The sequence below is a fragment of the Vespula vulgaris genome, chromosome 2, assembly GCF_905475345.1.
Source record: "Vespula vulgaris chromosome 2, iyVesVulg1.1, whole genome shotgun sequence".
NCBI classification, from domain to species: Eukaryota; Metazoa; Arthropoda; class Insecta; order Hymenoptera; family Vespidae; genus Vespula; species Vespula vulgaris.
In genome coordinates this window covers 14,111,632-14,133,829 of record NC_066587.1, presented here as the reverse complement: position 1 = coordinate 14,133,829, position 22,198 = coordinate 14,111,632, and the positions used below count along the sequence as shown (strand labels likewise).

Here is a 22,198-nt window from a genome sequence, read left to right as displayed (position 1 = left end):
ATAAATTATGTATGTATGTACTTACATCGATATGCCGCAATTTTTTCATTTCGAACGATTTTTCACCTTCCGTATAAATCATCCACTCGATATACCGCGATAATCTGCAAATGAAATTAATTTACTTGTTTTTTCACAGTAACGTCAATTTTTGTTATAGATTTATCACGATAAAATTCTAGAAAAAGTTCGTTATGAGAAGCATATCTACAAAATACGATGTATATTATACGCACATGTATGGTTATTTATCGAATAATAGTTGAAAAAACTGTATTATTTGTCTGTAATGAAAACATATTTACCTATACACTAGTAGTTATATGAAAATTATACTGCACAATCATCACAAAACTAACAAAAAATGCAAAATTCAATTTGGCAGTTAACGCTGCCAACGAATTAACCCAACTGTTAACGGATAATAAAACCAACTTCGATTAAACTGTGTACAATTCTGATTGGTCGATTGGACAAACTTCGCTTTCTCATTGGAAGTTAATAGACAAATGATATGCGTTCTCTTATAATAGATTTTTGTATCTTAAAACAAAATATAAAAGCGCGCACAAATTTAAATTCACGAATAATTTATTTGATAACCAGTTTCAAAACTATTTTAAAAAACTTGTTTATTTCGAGTTTTATATTTAAGAAATTCATTTAATCGAGGGATTGGAAATAGGAAGAAAATTTAAGAAAACTGCTACTTTAATTTGTATTTATTTTCGAGCACCTAAGTAAATATAAAATCATTATACGCCTGTATGGTTCTGTATGTAACTATATCACTATCGTATTACTGTCGTTATAACTATTTATAGAAGCTATCCTCTAATTACATATGAAATAGTAAATGTAGGCTTGTGTGTATACAGTAATATATATGGCACGTCAGTCTGTACGTTTAATTACTTATATCACTTAATTATACTTATTAAATACTACTGAATCCGTCATGAAAGTCTGTAAAGGTTTTATTGTGTTTGGCATTGTTCATAGTTAATGGCTTTAGCACTACCGTATCATTTCCATGTACTTTTGTTTGTGCTTGCTGAGCATTTCAGTCACTGTTACCAATTGCTTTATTGTTGGCTGTAAAAAGCGTAAATTTCCATAAAATTTCTTCTATATAATATTTTTAATAAAAGCTTTAATCGAGCTTACTTGTGTTTTCGACAAAACTTGAAGCTCCTTTAAATGAGAAACACAGATGTGATGTAATGTCGCCAGATCTCTTGCAGTATCCGAGACGCAAGTACTTTTACTTCTTGGATCGGCGCCTTCAGATTCTGGTTTTTCAGTTACATTCTAAATATAATAAAGTATTATATTAATCATAATACATTTCTCTTAATAATGACATGTACTAATTAATATAAATTATAATAGGACTCACGGACAACTGATCGAGAAACACGACCATTCGTTCCTTATTTTTGAGAATAAAAGGATTTACAACTTCCATATATGGCTCTTTCCCACCAAATTCTACCAAATTAGCCAAATTTTGCAAACATTTTGCCACCATCACTAGTGATCTACGCAATAATTTTATATAAAGAAAAGAAAAAAATAAATCTATGAAACATAACATGCATACAACATATGCATCGTTACCTTGCTGCCGTTGGAGGCGGAGGCTCTGCTATCAAATTGAATGATCTAGGATTCAAAATAGCAGGACAAAGTAAACGTAAAAATATAAACCCACTGACTACTCGTGTCCTGACTAATCTTTCGTGTGGCCATTTTGCAACAACAGCTCTTTGTAAGCAACCGCAAATATATCTTAGAGTTTTTGGACAAGCATCGGGACTTGTAAAAATGCTTAATGTCACTTCATCCAAAACCTAATTAAATTTTTGTTAAAAATTACATAGTTCGTTATATTATTCGTTATATATTAGAAAGTATCAAAATTTTAACACACTTGTAATAAAAATTCAGCATTGCTACATGCATCTTCAGGTGAATCCATTTTAGTAGGGTTCAATTCACAGCTCTGTTTACTTTCGATTAATTTTACGATGGTATCGCGCAAAGCAGCTTTCAAAAACGAAGTACAAACTGATTTCATATATAAATCCATTAAAGTCGTTGTGAGGCTGGCAGCTCTAAATAGAGTAGGTGTTTCATCTTCTTTATCCACCTAAATAATAATATAATAAAAAATGATAGCAATGTATTAATATCAATTTATACGTTATTTTCTTAATACCAACTTCTGCTTGATTCAAAGAACGTAAGAGATCAGCTTCCTTTCGCTCGTGTCTAAAAGATAATTGATTATTCATAATGTTTTTAATATAATCATAGAATGTTAACAATAATTGGAGATACAAATACCTGAATATTCGAAGAAGACTATTGGCTAATGGTACTCTATCAAGATGACACACATCTGCCAAAGCCCTAACTACATGAAGTTCTGGATCTAACAATAATTCCTGTAGAGGACTATATTCTTCTGGAGGCATCGCCAAATCATGTCTATACCTAGAATTAGACCATAAATATATTAAAATTATACAATTCCTCGCGATATACGCTATACATATATTATTTACCTCAAACGTAATCGTAATGCTCCCCACTCTCCAATTGGTGTGACGCCTGATAATGGATACCATTCATCCATTTCTTCTCCATTAGTTAGACTGGACAGCTCTACTGTTAATTCCGCAACTTCCGTATCTTTACTGCGTTTGCCTTTGTTGTATAATGTCAGGGAAAATGACATAACGTCTGGTGGCACATCCCTGTTAAGTAACTTACAATAAGAGCATCGCCATGATTGTATTTTATCAAATTTTTTAATCGTTTAGTTCAACTTTCGCATACGTACTCCAGAATGAATTCTTCATCCCAGAGTGGATGTAATCCAGTCTTAACCTTCGTGCGTGCAACTTTTACGTTGTTTAGAGCCACTATGATGAATGGGTTTGGTACTAGCTTATATGGAAGTCTATGCGCGTCTAGAATGTGCAGATGTAATGAACGCAATTCGCGGAGACGAGCAACCTTCGGTGCACGTGTAAGTTGTGATACACATAATGGTTTCAAGGCATTAATCCAATCTAAAGCATTTTCCGAATTTGGAGCAGCCAGATAAGTTATCGTGGCCAAACATGGTAAAGCACGTTCAACTAATTGGAAGCAATGAGGCCTATCAAACACACTTTCATGGACCTAAAAAAACTATATTTCAGCGATATGGTGAAATATTACGTACTGATTCATGCACCAATTTATATGAAATATCTTAATATCGTTAGTTTTTTTAGTCAAAATCCTAACTTAATACCCTATAAAATATATATCTGAAATACTCTTATTTCAGCGCAGTGTACAAATTACCTGGTATAAATAAGCACAGCTTAAATCAATGAGACCTTTTGGTTTTGTTCTCTTAGGATTGTCATATAAATAGAGGTGTGTATCAGTAGCATCTACTAAAAGTACAAAATACAATGCTTTCCATTTTTTGTTTTTCTCTGACTTTTTTTCCAAATAACCCTGCATTTTTATTCCTTTATTTTTCTTTACGCCAGATTGCTCACGACATTCTCTAAGAGTTGCATAAATTTTTTCTGCGTGTTGTACTTCTCTATTGACTCTCACACTTCCATCAGGCTCAGTCACCATTGCTTGGACTAACGTATGTCCTTCCACTATTTGTTCCTTTCGATATCTGTAACATTATTAGTAATAAATTATTAAAAATAATGAAAAAAATAATTCATTATAAAGAAAATACAATTACCTATTTATAACAGCATCCAAACATTCGAAAGTTCTACCACCCATAAGATATCTCACACCTTTCTTCTCTATTCTAAATCTTTGTATTTGATTATTAATATGAAAGAAAAGAGAATAATCTCCTGGACTGTTATCAGATGGTCGAACCTTTATATAAAATTTATTAAAGAAATTGAATGCCAATAGTAAGATAATATTAAAATTACTATTAAGCTAATATAGTTATTTCCGTACCAAAAAACTTCCAGGACCTGCTTTCACCAACATATCAACAGCTTCACTTTTTGTAACATTTGGATGGAACCAAGAAAATACGGTGTTTGGATCTATAGAGTCATCCAAATCCTCTACTAATTCCCGGAAGATAAGCCCCTGTTCTCCAGTTCTATGGGCAGTAACCCATAACCAGCCATCACCCATATCATTGTGAACAAAAAATATATCGCCCTTTTGGAAACTTAATTCATCCGTATCAGGCATTTTTGTATATGGCAATATCGCAACTATCCTCTTTTTGTCATTCACAGGCTCAGGTGGAGGTGTTGGATGTATAAGTCTTTCTCTCTTTAAAAGATCCGAGCAATGAGTATAATAAGCAACAAGGTCTGATAAACTATTAAATTGACGACCTCCTGCAAAATATATTGTTGCTCTTTAACACCATTCATATTTACATAAAAAGACAGTATTTTAAATGATATCACAAAATCTATATGAAATATAACTTGCATCAAGAGTACACTTGCACTGATGTTATTCCTAATGAAGTATGTGATCCTACCAATATAATAATCTCCACACACAGCCGTAATTCGAAAATGATTAATTCCAGTTCTTCCAAAATAAGATAGTACGTAACTACCAGGCTTTCTATCACTTTCACGAACCAAGTAACTGCCCATTTTACTAGCATCCCATAATCTTTCTTCTGCAGTGAATCTGTCTAATCTTCCATGATACCATCTATAGATAATTAACTTGTTAATACAAATATTAATATTAAAAAAAATGATATATGAATTATTATCCAATTATAAATATTTTACTAGCGAATAAAATAATCTTAAATACCATGCAAATTTAATGATAAGAAAAATAAAATAATCTCACTGATTTTCTGGAGGAGCAGTTAACAATGTAGCATTTGCACTGTCAGGTTCTTCTGTATCCTGTATGTCATCAGGTATATTTTCTAAGAAAGGATCAAATTCATTTTCCACATTCAAAGATTCATTCTGCCCACCATCTTCACTTCCAGTACTAGGTGAACCGCCTTTACTACTATGATCCATCTATAAAAAAAGGGGAAAAAATATATATATATAATACAGGAACAAATTATAAAGAATATGTAATAATAAGATTTTAGTTCAAATATTTAAATATTCTAATTTATTCACATTTCTAAATTGGTACAGTAAATATAATACAAAAAAGTTAAAATATTATGCTTAATATAATACTTATATTAACTTATTTGTCATTGATACAATAAAATAATGTAAATAATACAAAGGGTAACACAAAGAGATATACATATATGTTTTTCTGAAGACATAGGATATTTATACAAAGTCACTTTATCCTATTATTCAAAAATTTATCTAAATAGTAAATAACGAAAATTTTATGAACATTGAACAATGAATCAAAAAGAACTCCAAGTGAGAATTAATAATAGCTAATTTTTATCGTGTAAAAAATAAAGACTTTGAAAAGGTGAAAATTTCTCTTTACTTTGTCTTTCATTCAATAAAAGAAGTTCTTTCTTCGAATAAAAATCTAAATAATTTCAAACGAATAATATAAACGTATATGCGTACCTTAGTGTTATTCGATACACTAGGTCCTCCACGTACAAATTCTGCCATTTTATCAACATGCACTCGTTCACACACACGTTTATTAAAAATTCGAAGTCTTAAGTAAACAGCATTCGTCTTATTGCACCCTTTCTTTCTACATCTATTTACAAAGATAGGCTTTTATCGATATAAAATGTATTGACGTTTCCAGGCTGCCATTTTACTACCGCACACGCTACCCCAAAACACAGACAACCAAGAGAAGATCTTCATCAGAAAATGTCAGATTGTATACAGCGAATCAACTTCCCATAGAATACGTTACGATTTGATACCCAGAACAATGTCACCAACTTTATTCTTCTCAAATTCCCTAAAAATATATTTAACGTTAGTGGTCGTAAAGAGACTTTATTAATGATATATCTATAATATTTATATGTACATTATCCTATTTAATTACATACATTTCTGGTAAACGTCTTCCGGAATAGCAACTCAATCTTTGAATAAAAAAGATTCTTATTATCTTAAGTTATCCACTGATATTACATTTTTTTTTTTTGTATCTTTATAATGTAAGTACATTATTAAAATATATCAACAATGGAAAGTATAAATATATAAATCTTGATTTCGATAATAGTACGCAGATTCTCTATGCGTTCAGATCGATTAAGTAGACGCAATCGATACCTCTTATAATGCAATCTTTTTTATACAAAGTAAATAACTAATCTGATTAATTATGTTTAATTTCATTTTCATTTTTTAATTATACAGTTTTAAACGAATATTCGAGTTTAATTCAATGATATAAGTAACGATTTTTAGTTTTTATTCCTATTATTATTAGAACGCTACTATTTAGTTCCGCCGTATTGTCGATAATACAGAATATGATGCAGAAATAGAAAATGAGTGCAGTTATCGTGATTTGTCGTTAATTTTTAATATAATCTGTCAAAGAAAGTATATACTAGTGTTTGTCCTGTGTGTAAAAAACAAAACTGCAATATCTTATTGAATGATCAAATACACCTTACTGTCAACAGGCAAAGTATGATTATTTACTATTACAAAAAATAATCCAAGTTGCATTTCCTTTTCTTTTAAATGATATATGCAAATATATATACTTACAAATTAATTATTTATATATATATATACATACATATATATATAGTTTTCATTTAAATTTATGAAATAGATAAAATATATACATAGTTATTTGACTATATTTTTATGTTAGCAGTAAATCAATGATGTTTGATCTACCATCAGAATTGACTGCTAAACCATTAGCTCTGATCGGACTATCGGGTTTAGATGTAGCAAATACTATCCATCGATCCATTTGGGATGCATTTAGTAATAATCGCAGACCGGATGGTACTACTGTTCAATTTAAGTTATTAGGACCAAAACATGAATTTCCTACTGTTAAACCAAAGGTGTACATACATACGTTATTTTATTGTATTTATATATAAGTTCTAAATTTATAATAAAGAATCTTTTTTACAGAGAAATTCATATGAATGGTATATTCCTAAAGGAATCTTAAAACGTAATTGGATGAACAAATATCTTAATGAAATTCCAGCAGTAGTTGTAGTTTTTTATGATTTGGATTGGAATGATCCATTGTGGAACGAAAAAAAGATAGAATGTGCCTCAAGAATACAATCACTCAGGTAATATATACAATGATTTATATTAGAATTTTAACTAAAACATATAACATGTCTTTTAATAGAGCTGCCTTAGAAGGTAGAAGTACAAAAGTAGCACTTGTATTGATACAATGTGATGTACCACCTCCTCCAGATTCTGAAGATATAGTGGCAACAGAACGAGCAACTGCCTTATGTGGTGCTTGTGAATTACCACCTAATTTACTTTATGTATTACCACATGGTGATCATTTATCAGGATATATATCTAGGTATAATATCAGAAATATTTTATTTTTATATATATTATTAAACTTAATGATATGTTTTTTTTTTAACAGATTGGAGACTGCATTTTATCAGTTGGCACAAAATTTCTATCATCACGAATATCGTATTATTAGAAGTCACCGCGATCAATTAAATAAAACTGTTCATCAGTATTTGTTTGTACGTCATCAATTTAAAATGGGATTCCTAAATGAATTAAAGCAAGATCAACCTCAAAAGTAAGAATCCCAATATAAATATTTTTTTATTTGATCTCAATCAATTTATATTATTTTTTTACAGACATTACGTCCAAGCATATCATAATCTCTTTGAAATAAGAATGGTAGACACTAATGCATTGGAAATAAAAACTATTGCTGGTTTTATAAACTATAAAATATGCAAGATAATGTTTAGTTTAAACCTTCCAAAAGATGCTATAGCACAGTTTAGACTTCACACAGAAAGGTTAGAAATATTTCTGAAATATTTATAAAATTTATAAATAATATTAAAAAAAAAATCAATTCAAATAATTATTTTTACACATACAGGTTTAAACTAAAAACTGGTCCAAAGGAATTGATATTTGAGCATCATGCTTGGATGAGTAACCAGTTTTCAACATTTGCAGAATTATTTGATGATGCAATTCGACAAGGTCTTCCTGCAGTCCAAACTCAACATCCTGGATATTATTATCAACTAGCTGCACAACATGCAAGCTTGAGACAATCGGCATGTAAAGAGTTATGTAAAGTATGTAATAATAATTTATTGAATAATATTATGTTTTATCTAATAATAACTTTTAAAAAATAATGTTATAGAATGTAAATAGTTACCCAGATCTAGATCCATTAGCTGGGGAAGAAAAACTTGAATTTTATGGACAACGGCCATGGCGTTCTGGAAAATTAAATGTAGAACCACTAGATACTGTTAAAGAAGCAGCTGCTGTACAAGCATTACAATATAAAGAGAAAACAACTGTAAATCATTCTGTAAGTTTGATGTATTTAACAAGACTTTCATGAATACAATAAGTTGTGATAATTTTTATTTATTATTGTTTTAGATGATAATCATAGGTTTGCTGGGAAATGCAATTTCTCAGTTTAAAATATATCGATGTCCTAGAATGCGCAGATCATTAGGTATAATATATATCCTCTTTATTTCTTATCTTTTTATTTTTCAGTTAAATATACCTACACACACACACACACATATATATATATATCAAAAAAAATCTATTTATTGTTATAGTTGTACAGATGGCTGAAGAATATTATAATTCCCGAGACTATGGAAAAGTTCTTACGTAAGTTATATTTTTGCTTGTATTAGTATCTTTTGTTGACAAATTTCGAGAGGTTTATTATCCTTTTGTAATATTCGGTAGTCAAAAATTGATCTTGACATTATTTTCTCTAGATAGTTTTCTTGTGTTAACGTCAAAATCATAAAATTTGATTGGTCAGATTATTGATGCACATGTTATGGGAGTATCATGGGGAGAGATGGCCCGTCTTGCTCACAGATATCATAAAAAATGCTTTACGAGCTGCATATTTATCCACAAGCATTCAAGACTACCTCACTTTATCTTTTGAAGCTTTAGGACCTTCTACAACATTTACTAAAGATCAACAAACTATTGTTTATGCAAATATTATTAATATTCTTCAGGTAAAAATATTAGTTTTTATTATAATATTTATTAAGGATAAATATTAACAATTTTTTTTATTGATATGTATAATATAGAAACGGCCACCGCATCCGGAACCAGATTTACCAGATGATCTAAAACGTGTTGCATTAGAAAAATGGAAATTAGAATTAAATCGACAAGAACCAATTATGTTTACAATTGATGATAATAATATGACTTCATTTATAGATGTTAAAGCACAATTTTTGAAACCAAGATATATAGTTGATGAAGATGTTATGATTGAAGTAATTATAAGGTAATTATTAAATTTTATATCTTAGTATTTTTAATCATATACTTAATAGTAATTATTACATAATGTTTATTACAGAAATTCATTTTCTGGGAGTATAGAGTTTTCTAAGGTGTCTGTAACAATCAACAGCCCTGGTTTCAATACAGAAATTGTAGTTGCTATTCCTCAGCATAATAATGTTGATCTTGTATTCTCTAGTAATCAAATCAAAAAATTTTATGGTCAATTTGGAGCACCTTCTTTATGTGATAGTAGTGAAATTCGTATTGGTACAGTCACATTATTTATGGGAAATGAAACTCAATGTTGTATTGTTCTAAGATTTCCGGCTGCAGGGAAAGAAACAAATCTTTTACATCGTTTGTATCCTGAAATACAATTATTACAGTACGTAATGTTTATAATGTGCATGTATATATATACTCTATACAATATTGTATGTGGTATGTGTAAGTATATGTATATAGATATATATATATATATTATGGAATTGTTTAAACAGTAGTGGGAAATTCGAAACGATAAAACCGTTAATAACAACAGAAATAAAAAGGAAAGAAAGTGATGTTAATATAAGTGCAAAATCTAATAATCCTGCATTATTAGGAGAATGGGTACCTATTATAATACATGTAACTGCTGAAGACTATATTACTGTAGCATCCTTGCATGTTGGTTTTCAAATGGATGGAAACAATGAACAGTCAAGTAAGTGTTCGAAAAATATTTAACGCAAAATATATTTTTAATTTGTACTGTAATAATAACAAACTGTTTTAGCTGATTTAAGTATGACAATGTTAACTAAACAATCACAGGTATTAATTGAAATAGAAAAAACAGGTAAAAATTGTATAATTGAAAAAACTGTATATATGCGAGCACATAAAGTGGGTAACAGAAATATTATCATAAAAGTATGTAAAATCATATGAACCATTATAATGAATTGTATTAATAATAGCAATTATAAGAAAGTTTTTGTAACAGGTAGAATATTGTTATCCAAATGAAATAAAAGGAAGCAAAGAAATTGTACATTCTATACCAGTTAGTAAACCATTTGAAGTAACTACACGATTTTGTACTAGTCTTTTAGAACCATTGACAAAAGGTTTTATTCACGAGCCTTTTGTTGTCATGCCACATATTTCATGTACATCACCTTGTCCAATAAAAATTCTTGATACTTCAATTGAGTTGGTAAGTTATACATCTTTTATTTTATTATTATTATAGTATAAAAATATTATTTTTTTTTTTTTATAAAGGGAGAACTGATACAAAAGGAAAATAATCAAAATGAAGGTAGTATTTTAGCAGGAACAGTACTTTCTGATGGTGAAGCAGGTACAGATGTATATTGCTTAATAGCTAAAGCTGGCAGTGAGCAACCTGTCAGTATAGGAGTGTATACCATTAAATGGATACGGTAAATAATTCTTAGGGAGATTCATTTTATTTAATAATAAATTATTATTAAAACACACATTTTATTTTTAGTGCGAATGATGAGACTGCATCAGAAACTAGTAGTAGTGTAACATTAGCTCCATTGTGGATAGAAGATGCAGTCATTAGTTTAGAAACTAAATTACCAGCTCATGGTTGGGTATGCACACCACTTTACATATCATACATTATACAAAATCATTCTGATTATTTGATCACGTTACGCTTAACAATGGAAGCTAGTGACGCATTTATGTTTGCTGGACAAAAACAGGTAAATTCATATTGATTGTTCTTATCAATATGATCACTTAACTTTGTGTTTTTTCTAGGTTGATATTTATATTCTCCCAAAAAATGAACGAAGAGTAGAGTGGATTTTACGTCCACTCGTTGCTGGACTCGTGGCATTACCTATATTATCTCTAACTGTACCTACTGGTAATATGCAACAATTTAGTAAATATATTTTATATCTTTTTAATTATCTTTTACATATTTTTTTTACATATTTTCAGATGAAGAACATAAATTAAGTAAAGGACGCCTTTCGGAAATGCTAGAACGTTCATTACCAAGTCATATTTATATAATGGTAAGTTCTTATGAATTTTATATAATGTGAAATTATTTTCTTTTTTTTCATACACTATATTTTTTTTACAGCCTAAATCGCAATCTATAGATGATCAAACATAACGTATTTATTTAGAGATAATGAATATATTTTACACATAATTTCATGTGTATTAGAAATATATAATATATATTAACACCATAGAAACGCATTTGTGTTTAATACAATTCTTAAATTAAAATTATTTTAGCATTGAAAGATTTTTATTTTTATGAAAATTTTTTTAAAATTATATTCATTTTAATATCATTATTTGCTTTATTTTAACTAGTCTTATAATTCATATTTAATTCATTATTTGCATCTAAAATGTGATGTCGGTAAAGTATTAAACTGTAAAAATTTTTTACCACATAAATATCGATCATCGTTACCAACGTTACTAGTTACGTTACAGTGTTTCAATGCCACCCTTAATAAAGGACACCATATTAGAGGGTCTTTTAATAATTTCATAAAATTATTACAAAAATTAACTGTTAATAAAAAAAATGATATTGATAAAAGTGTATATTGAATATTTGTAAAATAAAAAACATGACACTATGGTAATTGATTATATAGTATTTATATGACATAAATTGATTTAAGTAACGATATATAATTATTAATTAAAATTCGCAGAAATATAATAGACATAGTAACAACGAAGATTGTGATGGACGTTCCTGAGAAAACTCAAGCTTCTTTAAATTCGCAGCTAAATTTTGAAGAATCGCAACTAAGAAATCAAAAACTTTTAAAGGTATAAACAGTAAAATTTTATATTTAATACATGATTAGCATTTTACGGCAACAATATATTTTAATTCTTCCTAATAATAAATTGTAAAAAAATATTGATTTCGTATGATTTTCAATTCTACTATTAATTCTCAAATTATCAAGTTCACATTTATAATTAGTATTTGATAAAAACTATCTTTCCACTGATTTTATATCATGAAAAAAATTTCAAGAGTTCGTGAACAATTGTGAGTGATACTTATGCATATCGATATCGCGTTTTATGACTCACTTTTCGCGTGTAGATAGTTTTAATAATTTCTGATAAATATTCGTGTAAATAGTACTGAAATGGAAAAAAGTGAATTTCTTTAAGACGGAGGAGTAGAATCGTCGGAGGCAATTCTGTATTCAAAATGTATTCTTTCATTTTGAATTTAGTTTTATTTAAAATATATAAAAATATAAAAATTCTGTTGACACATATATACGATAAAGTATTATAATGTTTTATTAGATTTGCAATTTTAATCAATACATAGAAGACACATAAAAATTATCGTATTATTAAACTATGATACACAATAGGACTTGGAGCTTTCTAAAGCACGTTTGAGAACTCTCGCGGCTTATACACCTACCGAAGAAGAATTACAACAAATTGCTTCAATTTATCGAAAACGTCTTCAAAAGAGATCAAGTTCTTAATCACATTATTAATCTTCATCCAAAACATTTACAATGATGAATGTTGTTACGATCTAATAACTCGAGCCGAACGAACAAACTTTCAATTGAAAAGTTTGTTAATCGTCAGGATCGATGGATCAGATCGTTTAGCGGTAAATTTAACTCGCTTATATGTAAATTAGTATAAGTAATTCGTATTAAATATATTAACTATATATATGTGTATATACATATAAAATAATTCAGTAGAAACATTTAAAATTATGATAAAAAAAAAAAATAGTAATCAAAAATAATAGCGGACATAGTTGTGCCCGCTTAATACAATCATTTTAATATATTTCTTTAGTTATATACATTTTATATTTATACGTATATATATAACTGATGAAGTCAATTCGTAAAAGAAATAATTATTATGATATCAATCAACATATGTTATAATCTCTATTGTTAAGACACCTTGATCTTTTATGTTAATTAATAATTTTTTGTGGCTACAACAATTAATTCAGAAATGATGAAAATGTAATATATATTTTTCCGTAATTACGTACAAGAAATATTACTTACACGTAAATCAAAAATCGAATTGTTATATTTCTTAAATTTCGGTTGTGTATATTCTGTAGATTTCGTAGCAGGGCACAAATTTAAAAGAGACAAGTCCATACGACGTTCACCTGTAGGAATGACATTCATATTCATTTTCCATGTTGTGGCTGCACTATCATCGACAGTAATTACCAGCGCATACAACGTGGTATGTTCGATAGGACAGCCACGTTTCCTGAACTGTCCTGATAAGAGCCGAAGACAATAAATTGTCGGAATGCTACTACACGGTTTTATTTTAAAGCCGTGCTATATACATGTATCTAATCTTGACCTTCTGAAAAAAATGTAACTTATAAATCTTTCATTTATTATATTATAAATATTATAGGTCTCTTTTGCAACATAACGTTAAACGCGTTATCTTCGATTTTATCTTGGATAAATGTATATTCTACAAAATTATTTAAAAACTATACACACATCATTTATCATAAAGCCGATTAAAAATAGTTACGAAGTTCAATTATAAATTTCTAAAAATGCAATATGACCAATGATTCACATTTTATAAAAGTTTTATTTTTTAATCGTTAAAAAGTCAGAAAAGACCAACATCTGTATTTTAATAACTTACTTACCTACATAATTATAAATATTATGTTAATAACACATTTCTATTATAAATATGTTCCGCACACTTCTAAATATTCGAAGAAACTGAGATAAAACAGTTGTAACAAGTAAAATGTTACTACATAACTTTAAAACTCAACGTGGCATAGCAACGACAACTGAATAAATAAAATGCGACTGTACGACATCGTCATTGTGAACCAAAAACATCTGTATCAATATGTTTATTATCTTCAAAAATATCCTTTTCTTCTATAATATGAATAAATATATATAATATATGAAAATTCTTATAATTCGGAAATAATTCTCTCTCTCTCTCTCTTATGTTATTTTATTACAAATATATATATATATATATATATATATATATATATATATTTTTTTCACAAGTGATACCATGTGGAATATATATTATAGGATATATCTAATAATTATATAAATATTTTTTCTCTTATACATAATGTCAATTATATACGTACGTGTGCACGTGTGTGTGTATATGTGTGTGTATACATACACATTTATATTTGATCAAAATTTAGAACAAAAAGAAATAGGTGAGCTGATAGTAAATATGACTTCCATTATTCTTATCGCTTATTCGCGGTTGCATAAGTGTAAGTTGGTATAAGTTTGTTGCATTTGCCTACTTCCTCCCAATAATACTTTATCATTTATATTGGTGGGGAACATAATATCTTCTAAACGACAATATTATTTTTCACTTGAAGTTATAGCAAAAAATAACTGTCCTTGCATGCTTATGATATAGGTTTTAGGATAATATTACTTCACAACTCATAACTTATTTTATTTATTTAAAGCGGCAAAAAATATAAAAATTTTACGATTATTACCAATCACTTTATTTTTATAAATATGATCACATTATTTTTTATTTTCCAAGAAATACCTTCGGAATACAATTATATTTTTTTTTTTAATGAGAATATTTCGTAAGAATATTATTACGATTTGTATATTTTTGTGCACATAAATATTACTACTACAATATTATATTAAATATTTTACAAACCGATATCACATTTAAATAAATGAATTAATCTCAATTATTTTTTATAATTTTTACTTTATCTTATCTATAATTTTAAGTAAAATATTATCTAAATATTTTTTAGATTTTATGGTAATAATCATTTTGGTAATAGGTTATAAGAATAATTTAAATTTATTAAGTCAAAGATTTGCATTTCACCACTATTAAAATTATATTCATCAAATAAATTCACTATATATATTCATATTACCTAGAATATATTATCTTTAATTACTTATAAAATTCTTTATTATTGGTGCAATTCTTTCAGGATTAATCAAATGAACATGATGAGTGCCATTAACTTCATGGTATTCGTATTTTTTAGCACTTATTTTTATTTGATCTAGGACCTTCTGATAATTTTCAGGTTGCTCGAAATCCATACCAGGAATGGCTCGAATGTTAAGGTATGCACATGTTATTTTTGATGCATATGCAAGTACCAAATCTAAGGATAGCATACCTAGTGTAGAAACCTGTAAATTTTAGTCAGTTACACACATATATATTTTGCTATTTTTAAGCTAAATATCTTTTTATTTTATTACTTACCTTCAATCTTGGATCACGAGAGAAATAAAATTTCTTAGGAATATACGAAGCTTGTATACCACGTTTCATTAATATTTCAGCCCCCTTTTCGTTTATAGAACCATTGTAAGCAGCTACAACTATACCCATCATTTCAGAATATTCATAACATGGAATATTATCTAATGTAAGATTTTCATATTTTAAGAATTTATCAATGTGATCTCCTGTTATTGCTGCAGTCTTAGTTATATCCCTTACACTAGGACTAACTATATCCAAACTAATCAAAATATCTACTTCATTGGGATAAGATGCAGCATACAAAAATGATATTGCTCCACCCAGTGAATGTCCCAGCAATTTCACCTATATCCAAAATGAAATAATTAATAAAGAAGAAATAGATAATTTAACAAACTAACATCAAATAAAACTTATGCTAGTGCTAATACATATATGTGTGTATGTATATATATATATATATATATATATATATGTATGTATGTATGTATGTATATATATATATGTATATAATATATAAAATTAACATGCAATATATTAAAATTGATAATAATTTTTATAATTTGGATTTACAAGGATGACTGTTACATTTAAATATTAAAGTGCTAATTAAAATGTAGAAAAAAATATTGTGACAATACACATTATTCATTTTCACATTATTTACAATTGGTCCCACTCGCTAACCTTAGTCCACTTGAAATATTTTACGATTCTACGTAGAATTATGACACCATCCCAATAAACATAATAGTATTGACTTTTTGGATAATGAGATGATAAACCATGCCCAGGCATATCCAAACAAAGTACTGAAATATCATCAGGAAGTAATGGGATCAAGGTATCAAAACTGCCTGCATTATCTTGACGACCATGTAGTGCCACTATTGGTTGAACCCATCGAGGGCCCCACCATTTGCCTGTAGGTAAGTAATAATGTTACTGACATAATTATTACCTCTTTTTCCAAAATGCAGTTATGATTCTATCATAATATTCTTCTGCTCAAGTTATATATCACATCTTGAAAGTCCTTAAACAATGTCTCAAAATGAAACAAAGTTACAGCAGAATTAAAAATATTATACCCTATTCAATAGGGTTTTTACAATATAGTTATACAACGACCTTACAATGTTATCATTGGAATTATAAGAATTAAATTGATCCTCAAAATTTTACAATTCTTTCTCTGCGTAATAGTACATAATTTAGTTGATAAAATAAAATATGTATTATGCATAACATAGAATTTAACATAAATTGTAACAGTCAACCTTTTTCAATATAGATTAAAATGATTTTCATTATATTAGATAATCAATATATTGTATTTCTATAACATAATTGTTATAGAAATATGCAATAATAATATATTATTATTAATGCAATAATAACTAATATAATAATAATATATTATTTGAATTAAGTATCAAATATGAAATATTAATAGTGAACATTCATGGAGTTATCAAAATAATATTACCTATATAATACGTATTCAGATTTATCATACATGTAATATTTCCTAGAATAGAAAGAAATACTTAAATTTCTATTAAATAACAAAAAAGAAACAACCTATATTTTAATATATGATCAAATAAAGGCATGAGCATCGTTGTACAAATTATTAAAATAAGATCTACAAACGAAAATTGAACATGTAATAAAATCGAAATCATTGTCAGTATGAATGAAAATTATATTAATATATAATAAATAAATATCATCGTTGTATAACTTTGACTGCTGGCTAACCTTGTTCCACTTGTAATGTTTAACAATTCTACGTAGAATGATAACCCCATCCCAAAATATATAGTAGAATTGTCCAGATGGCATGTGAGAGGAGTAACCATGGCCAGGCAGATCTATGCTGAGAACGGGCAGATTTAACGATAATAATGGTGCCAAGCTGTCGAAGCTCCCTGCATTGTCCTGCCAGCCATGTATTGCCAATATTGGTTGTTTGTCTCTTGATCCCCACAATTTTCCTAAATGTTTCATTACTATGAATTTCTTTTTTTTTTTTTTTTTCTTTTTTGAATCTAACCAATATAATAAGAACAAATTTTACGTATTTTATATATTCATTTATATATCAAACTGAAAGGAAGAAAAGAAAAAAAGGTCAATAAAATATAATTTATACTAACCGCTTATATAGCCCCAAGGTACAGGAATTTGTATATCTTCAGGATCTAGAAAAGAAAATTTTTTGTTAAATATCACAAGAATTATATTCAAACAACACACAAATATAGACATTATTTTATGATAATATTATAATAAAAGTTCAAAATACATGTATATATACATGGTTATATATTTACTAAATAAAATCTTACCTTGTTGCTTATACCCATTTGTATCACTAATAGATGACTCATCTTTTTCGGTAATATTTGTAGTATCCATTTTTCTAAATTTAAATATTATTATTTTAATTATATTGATTGATAAATGATAAATATGAAATATGATTTTAACCAATTGATAACTATATTTAATAACACATGTTACTCTACCACAGGATCAATATTTGCAGTAATATAGATGACAAAAAATGTTAGTCACTGTCGTTTCAAAGTGCATCCAACTTCTTATACTTCAATAAATGTTATGATGTAAGCAATACTTTTGTATGTTGGACTTCTATGTTGAAATTGTGTAACGTATTGTTTCCATACGATACTGCCAATTACACAAAAATCATAACACGACTATAGCATCCTACTGACATTATTCGCATGAACTATATAAAATCGAATTAAAATTTACTATACGATAATATAGTAAATCAGATAAGTAAATTTTCTACATTATGATATATAAATAACTATACAAATCACTATAGTTTCCGTCGTTTAAAGTAAACCATAATATTCTTCAAACGGAAAATATTTTATTATCTTGTAATTTATCATTGTATATCATAAATAGAATATAAATAGAAAAATTTATTTCGTTTGGTTCTTTTTCCTGTTCCGATATATTTACAAGAGCTTACGCCATAAATTTTCATAGTAATAATTTTTATCAGATTTTGTTGTTCAAGGGCTTACTCGAAAAATAAAGATTTTTTACATGAGATTATTATTTTAAAAGAAGCTTTTACTTGTGTAAAAATTATTTTTGTAAATTACCCATTTTTGGATGTGATTTTTTGCAAATAAAGTAATATTTTTCAAAAATTTGAAAAGACAATCTCATATAAAAAATCTTTATTTTTCGAATGAGACCTTGATTACCAAAATCGGACAAAAATTGCAACCAAAAAAATTTATGATATAAATTCTTACAACACCCTATATGAATTTCATGCATTGTATTGTTATGATGTTGAATATCGAGTTATATCTAATTTTTTATTTCTCAATATAATTAATTTAAAATTACTTCGCAATAATTTTTAGGCTATTTTAGAAATAATTTCCTTTTTATATCGTCTTTTATTATTTTTGACTAAATCTCCATACAGATTCTGTTGTTATTCCGAAATATTATTTGATTTATATATACATACATAAAAATGTATTATTATTGCGATCTAATTTGCAAAATGATATTTGTAAAAAAGATCTTGACGTATGACAAGAACATCATAATCAAGTCTCAACTATGGCCTTAGTGGTTCAAGAATAATATGATAATATAAACGAAGAACGAAAAATTGTATTATCTTTTGCAATGGGACGTAAATATATCTATTAGTTTTTTTCTGTATAACATTATTACGTTTATTACCATATAATAGATGCAAAACAAATAATGCATATAATATCAATCGATTATAAGAAAAGTATTAACATTTAAAAATTTTAAAATCGTACATTTTATTTGTTTTACGGAATACGTATCGACTTTATACCAACTGTTATATAAAATTTGATGATCATACATCTGATATTTTACTGTCTACTCAATTCTTCAATTTACGCGCGTCGACAACATAAGGAGTATAGCCTGTCTACGCAAGCATACATATCAACACGATGAATTGAGAGAAGATAAGGTTCTCCTAATGCGCTTTTAGTTTATTTTTTCCCGCACTCGTCGCTGCAGTCACACACGTTTTAAGTGGCATTGGGTAAATAGTATTGACATATACTGTGGGAAAATAATATTGACACAGAAAAAAACGATAAAAAATGATTAATTTTAAATAATTAAAGTTATTTAATGAAATATCTATTATAAGTATCTAGTTATTGTATATCATATATATAACTTATTCAATCCTCTTAGAATATTTATATACTATAAATATATAGCAATGGAGAATCCAGAACGTATAATAAAAACTGTTATTCATGTAGGTACAAAGCATATTACCTTTGTTCCAGGAACAAAGGTAGGTTTATAATTTTTACCATTTATATATTTTTACTGTAATTTTGACAACGTTTCATTATTAGTGTTTAGAATTTATGTGGTTTATCAAATAAAAATATATAAAATATTATTTAGGTTGTATTTCATTTTAAAACAACAAAATGTGATACTAATAAAACAGTGATAGATGACAGTAAAACTATGGGATCTCCAATGGAATTAATTTTAGGAAAAAAGTTTAAGCTTGAAGTATGGGAAATAATTGTACAAAAAATGGCATTAAATGAAGTAGCTTGTTTTAAAATAGATAAAAGTGTATGTATGTTGTATATAGATCTATCATACAAAATAATTAAATAACTATTACTGTACATTTTTTATTTTACTAATTGTTTCAGCTAGTTACTGCATACCCTTTTGTATCTAAAACATTGAGAGAAGTAGGTAAACCACAATCTGAAAAGCGTAGTCATCATTGTTGTGGAGTTACTTTACAAAATGAAGGAATTGGGTATGAAGATTTAAATGAACTTATTAAATATCCCCAAGATTTAGAATTTACAATAGGTATACAATTTTATTTTTTCTTAAAATTATATTTTTTTTGTGATTTTTATATAAGAAATATATACAATATTATAGAGCTTATACAAATAATATTACCAAATGAATATGAAAAGGAAACATGGCAGATGACAGAGGATGAAAAACTTAAAAGTGTACCAGATTTAAAGGAGAAAGGAAATGTTTTTTTCAGAAAAAAAGATTATGATAGAGCTGCTGAAATGTATGCCAAAGCTATTGGAATTTTAGAACAGCTTATGCTTGCGTTAGTATTTAAGTATTTTGATAATAATTATTAGTATAAATCTAAATACTTTAAACTTGTCTAAATTTTCAGGGAAAAACCAAATGATGATGAGTGGTTAACTTTAAATAAAATGAAAGTTCCATTATTATTAAATTATGCTCAATGTAAATTAATAAAAAAAGAATATTATTCAGTTGTAGAACATTGTACAACAGTTTTAAAAATTGAACCAGGTTTGTATTATTTGTTTATACAGATATTAAAAGAAGAAATTATCCAGCTTAAAATTTATTAATTCTTGTTAGATAATGCAAAAGCTTTATACAGAAGGGGAAAAGCTTATATTGGTACATGGGATGAAGAAAAAGCTACCAAAGATTTGAAAAAAGTTGCAGAATTAGATCCTTCCTTGCAGAATATGATTGATAAAGAATTACAAGCATTTTCAACAACCATAAAAGAAAAGGATAGAATACAACAAAAAAAACTCGTACAAATGTTTAAATAATTAAATACATATTAAATGATTTTTATTTATATATATATCTTTTTATAAGAGAACGCACTACTATTTTGTTTGTTACAGTAAATTATGTTTTTTATTATAAAAGTATTTGCTATACATATTGTTGTATTCGCAAAAATTACATAGGAAAATTACATAGGAAAATGAGATTTGAAGACAGGTTATGGAGATCTTACGTAAAGTTGAGTTAATCTCCATTTCAGGAATTAGAAAGTTATATAGCTAAATTTATTAAAATTAGGCAAAGTATTACCGTTACAAAATGTTCGTGTCTGATTTATTTTTTCCCAGCTAACTTTAGTAATCGTTCGCTTGGAATCATTACGAAATATTTCAATGTTCGAATCGTACAATGCTTACCCAGAGGCACGTATTATCAGTCTTCTTTAAAATACTATATTTATCAGAAATATTGTACTTTGCATGATAAATATGATTTGATATTTTTTCATAGTTCGTTCAAGTGATTACTAAGTGCAAAAAGAAATGTTATAGCGCAATAACATTATTTTTTTAATTTAAAAAAAAATTTTAATATAGAATCTATAATAGAAAATAAAATTTCTATATTGTTAATAAATAAAAATCGTCGATTAATGATGAAATCTTGAAATAACAATTAACAATTAAGTATTTTAAATAGTTCTAAATTATTATCAATTCTTGTTAAATATTATCAGTGTAAAATATCATGGTACAGTTAACAAACTG

General features: G+C 27.3%; 4 protein-coding genes across 13 annotated transcripts; 2 read left to right on the top strand and 2 right to left on the bottom strand.

Annotated features, from left to right (window-relative positions):
- Positions 1-707: 707 nt before the first annotated feature.
- Positions 708-5,917, bottom strand: LOC127061759 (ras GTPase-activating protein 1). Its single transcript, XM_050989069.1, has 15 exons — positions 5,589-5,917; positions 4,876-5,057; positions 4,547-4,728; positions 4,000-4,397; positions 3,767-3,912; positions 3,361-3,694; positions 2,849-3,192; positions 2,571-2,762; positions 2,350-2,499; positions 2,226-2,274; positions 1,934-2,152; positions 1,621-1,853; positions 1,400-1,541; positions 1,168-1,311; positions 708-1,095 (listed from the first exon to the last, which is right to left on the bottom strand). The coding sequence occupies exons 1-15, from the start codon at positions 5,634-5,636 to the stop codon at positions 1,018-1,020; spliced, it is 2,841 nt and encodes a 946-aa protein (XP_050845026.1). The 5' UTR covers positions 5,637-5,917; the 3' UTR covers positions 708-1,017.
- Positions 5,918-5,983: 66 nt separating this feature from the next.
- Positions 5,984-14,454, top strand: LOC127061758 (trafficking protein particle complex subunit 11). 6 transcript variants are annotated; one of them, XR_007780946.1, is made up of 22 exons: positions 6,160-6,630; positions 6,823-7,024; positions 7,098-7,267; positions 7,330-7,518; positions 7,588-7,755; positions 7,820-7,987; positions 8,074-8,278; positions 8,350-8,523; positions 8,598-8,676; positions 8,789-8,843; positions 9,004-9,211; positions 9,290-9,495; positions 9,571-9,882; positions 9,998-10,203; positions 10,276-10,412; positions 10,486-10,698; positions 10,767-10,927; positions 10,999-11,221; positions 11,280-11,388; positions 11,466-11,542; positions 12,209-12,329; positions 12,899-14,453. XR_007780946.1 is itself a non-coding variant. In XM_050989067.1 (21 exons), exons 2-21 carry the CDS (start codon positions 6,833-6,835, stop codon positions 12,254-12,256), a joined length of 3,300 nt encoding a protein of 1,099 aa, XP_050845024.1. In that variant the 5' UTR covers positions 5,984-6,148; positions 6,826-6,832; the 3' UTR covers positions 12,257-14,454. The 6 variants fall into 6 exon arrangements, 5 of the variants coding, with proteins under 5 accessions (XP_050845024.1, XP_050845023.1, XP_050845022.1 ...); XM_050989067.1 differs by lacking the exon at positions 6,160-6,630 and adding an exon at positions 5,984-6,148 and having other exon boundaries at positions 6,826-7,024; positions 12,209-14,454; XM_050989066.1 differs by lacking the exon at positions 6,160-6,630 and adding an exon at positions 5,984-6,148 and having other exon boundaries at positions 12,209-14,454.
- A 910-nt stretch (positions 14,455-15,364) lies between these two features.
- Positions 15,365-18,590, bottom strand: LOC127061762 (probable serine hydrolase). Of its 4 annotated transcripts, none has more exons than XM_050989073.1 (6): positions 18,344-18,590; positions 18,164-18,237; positions 17,972-18,016; positions 16,497-16,732; positions 15,807-16,154; positions 15,365-15,730 (listed from the first exon to the last, which is right to left on the bottom strand). In XM_050989073.1, exons 2-6 carry the CDS (start codon positions 18,231-18,233, stop codon positions 15,479-15,481), a joined length of 951 nt encoding a protein of 316 aa, XP_050845030.1. In that variant the 5' UTR covers positions 18,234-18,237; positions 18,344-18,590; the 3' UTR covers positions 15,365-15,478. The 4 variants fall into 4 exon arrangements, with proteins under 4 accessions (XP_050845030.1, XP_050845029.1, XP_050845031.1 ...); XM_050989072.1 differs by lacking the exon at positions 16,497-16,732 and adding an exon at positions 17,574-17,809 and having other exon boundaries at positions 18,344-18,587; XM_050989074.1 differs by lacking the exons at positions 16,497-16,732; positions 18,344-18,590 and adding an exon at positions 17,574-17,809 and having other exon boundaries at positions 18,164-18,337.
- A 1,210-nt stretch (positions 18,591-19,800) lies between these two features.
- Positions 19,801-22,149, top strand: LOC127062018 (aryl-hydrocarbon-interacting protein-like 1). Of its 2 annotated transcripts, XM_050989572.1 has the most exons (7): positions 19,801-19,905; positions 20,135-20,169; positions 20,286-20,465; positions 20,549-20,717; positions 20,793-20,979; positions 21,052-21,194; positions 21,267-22,149. In XM_050989572.1, the coding sequence occupies exons 3-7, from the start codon at positions 20,352-20,354 to the stop codon at positions 21,467-21,469; spliced, it is 816 nt and encodes a 271-aa protein (XP_050845529.1). In that variant the 5' UTR covers positions 19,801-19,905; positions 20,135-20,169; positions 20,286-20,351; the 3' UTR covers positions 21,470-22,149. The 2 variants fall into 2 exon arrangements, with proteins under 2 accessions (XP_050845529.1, XP_050845528.1); XM_050989571.1 differs by lacking the exon at positions 19,801-19,905 and having other exon boundaries at positions 19,912-20,169.
- The last annotated feature ends 49 nt before the right edge of the window (positions 22,150-22,198 follow it).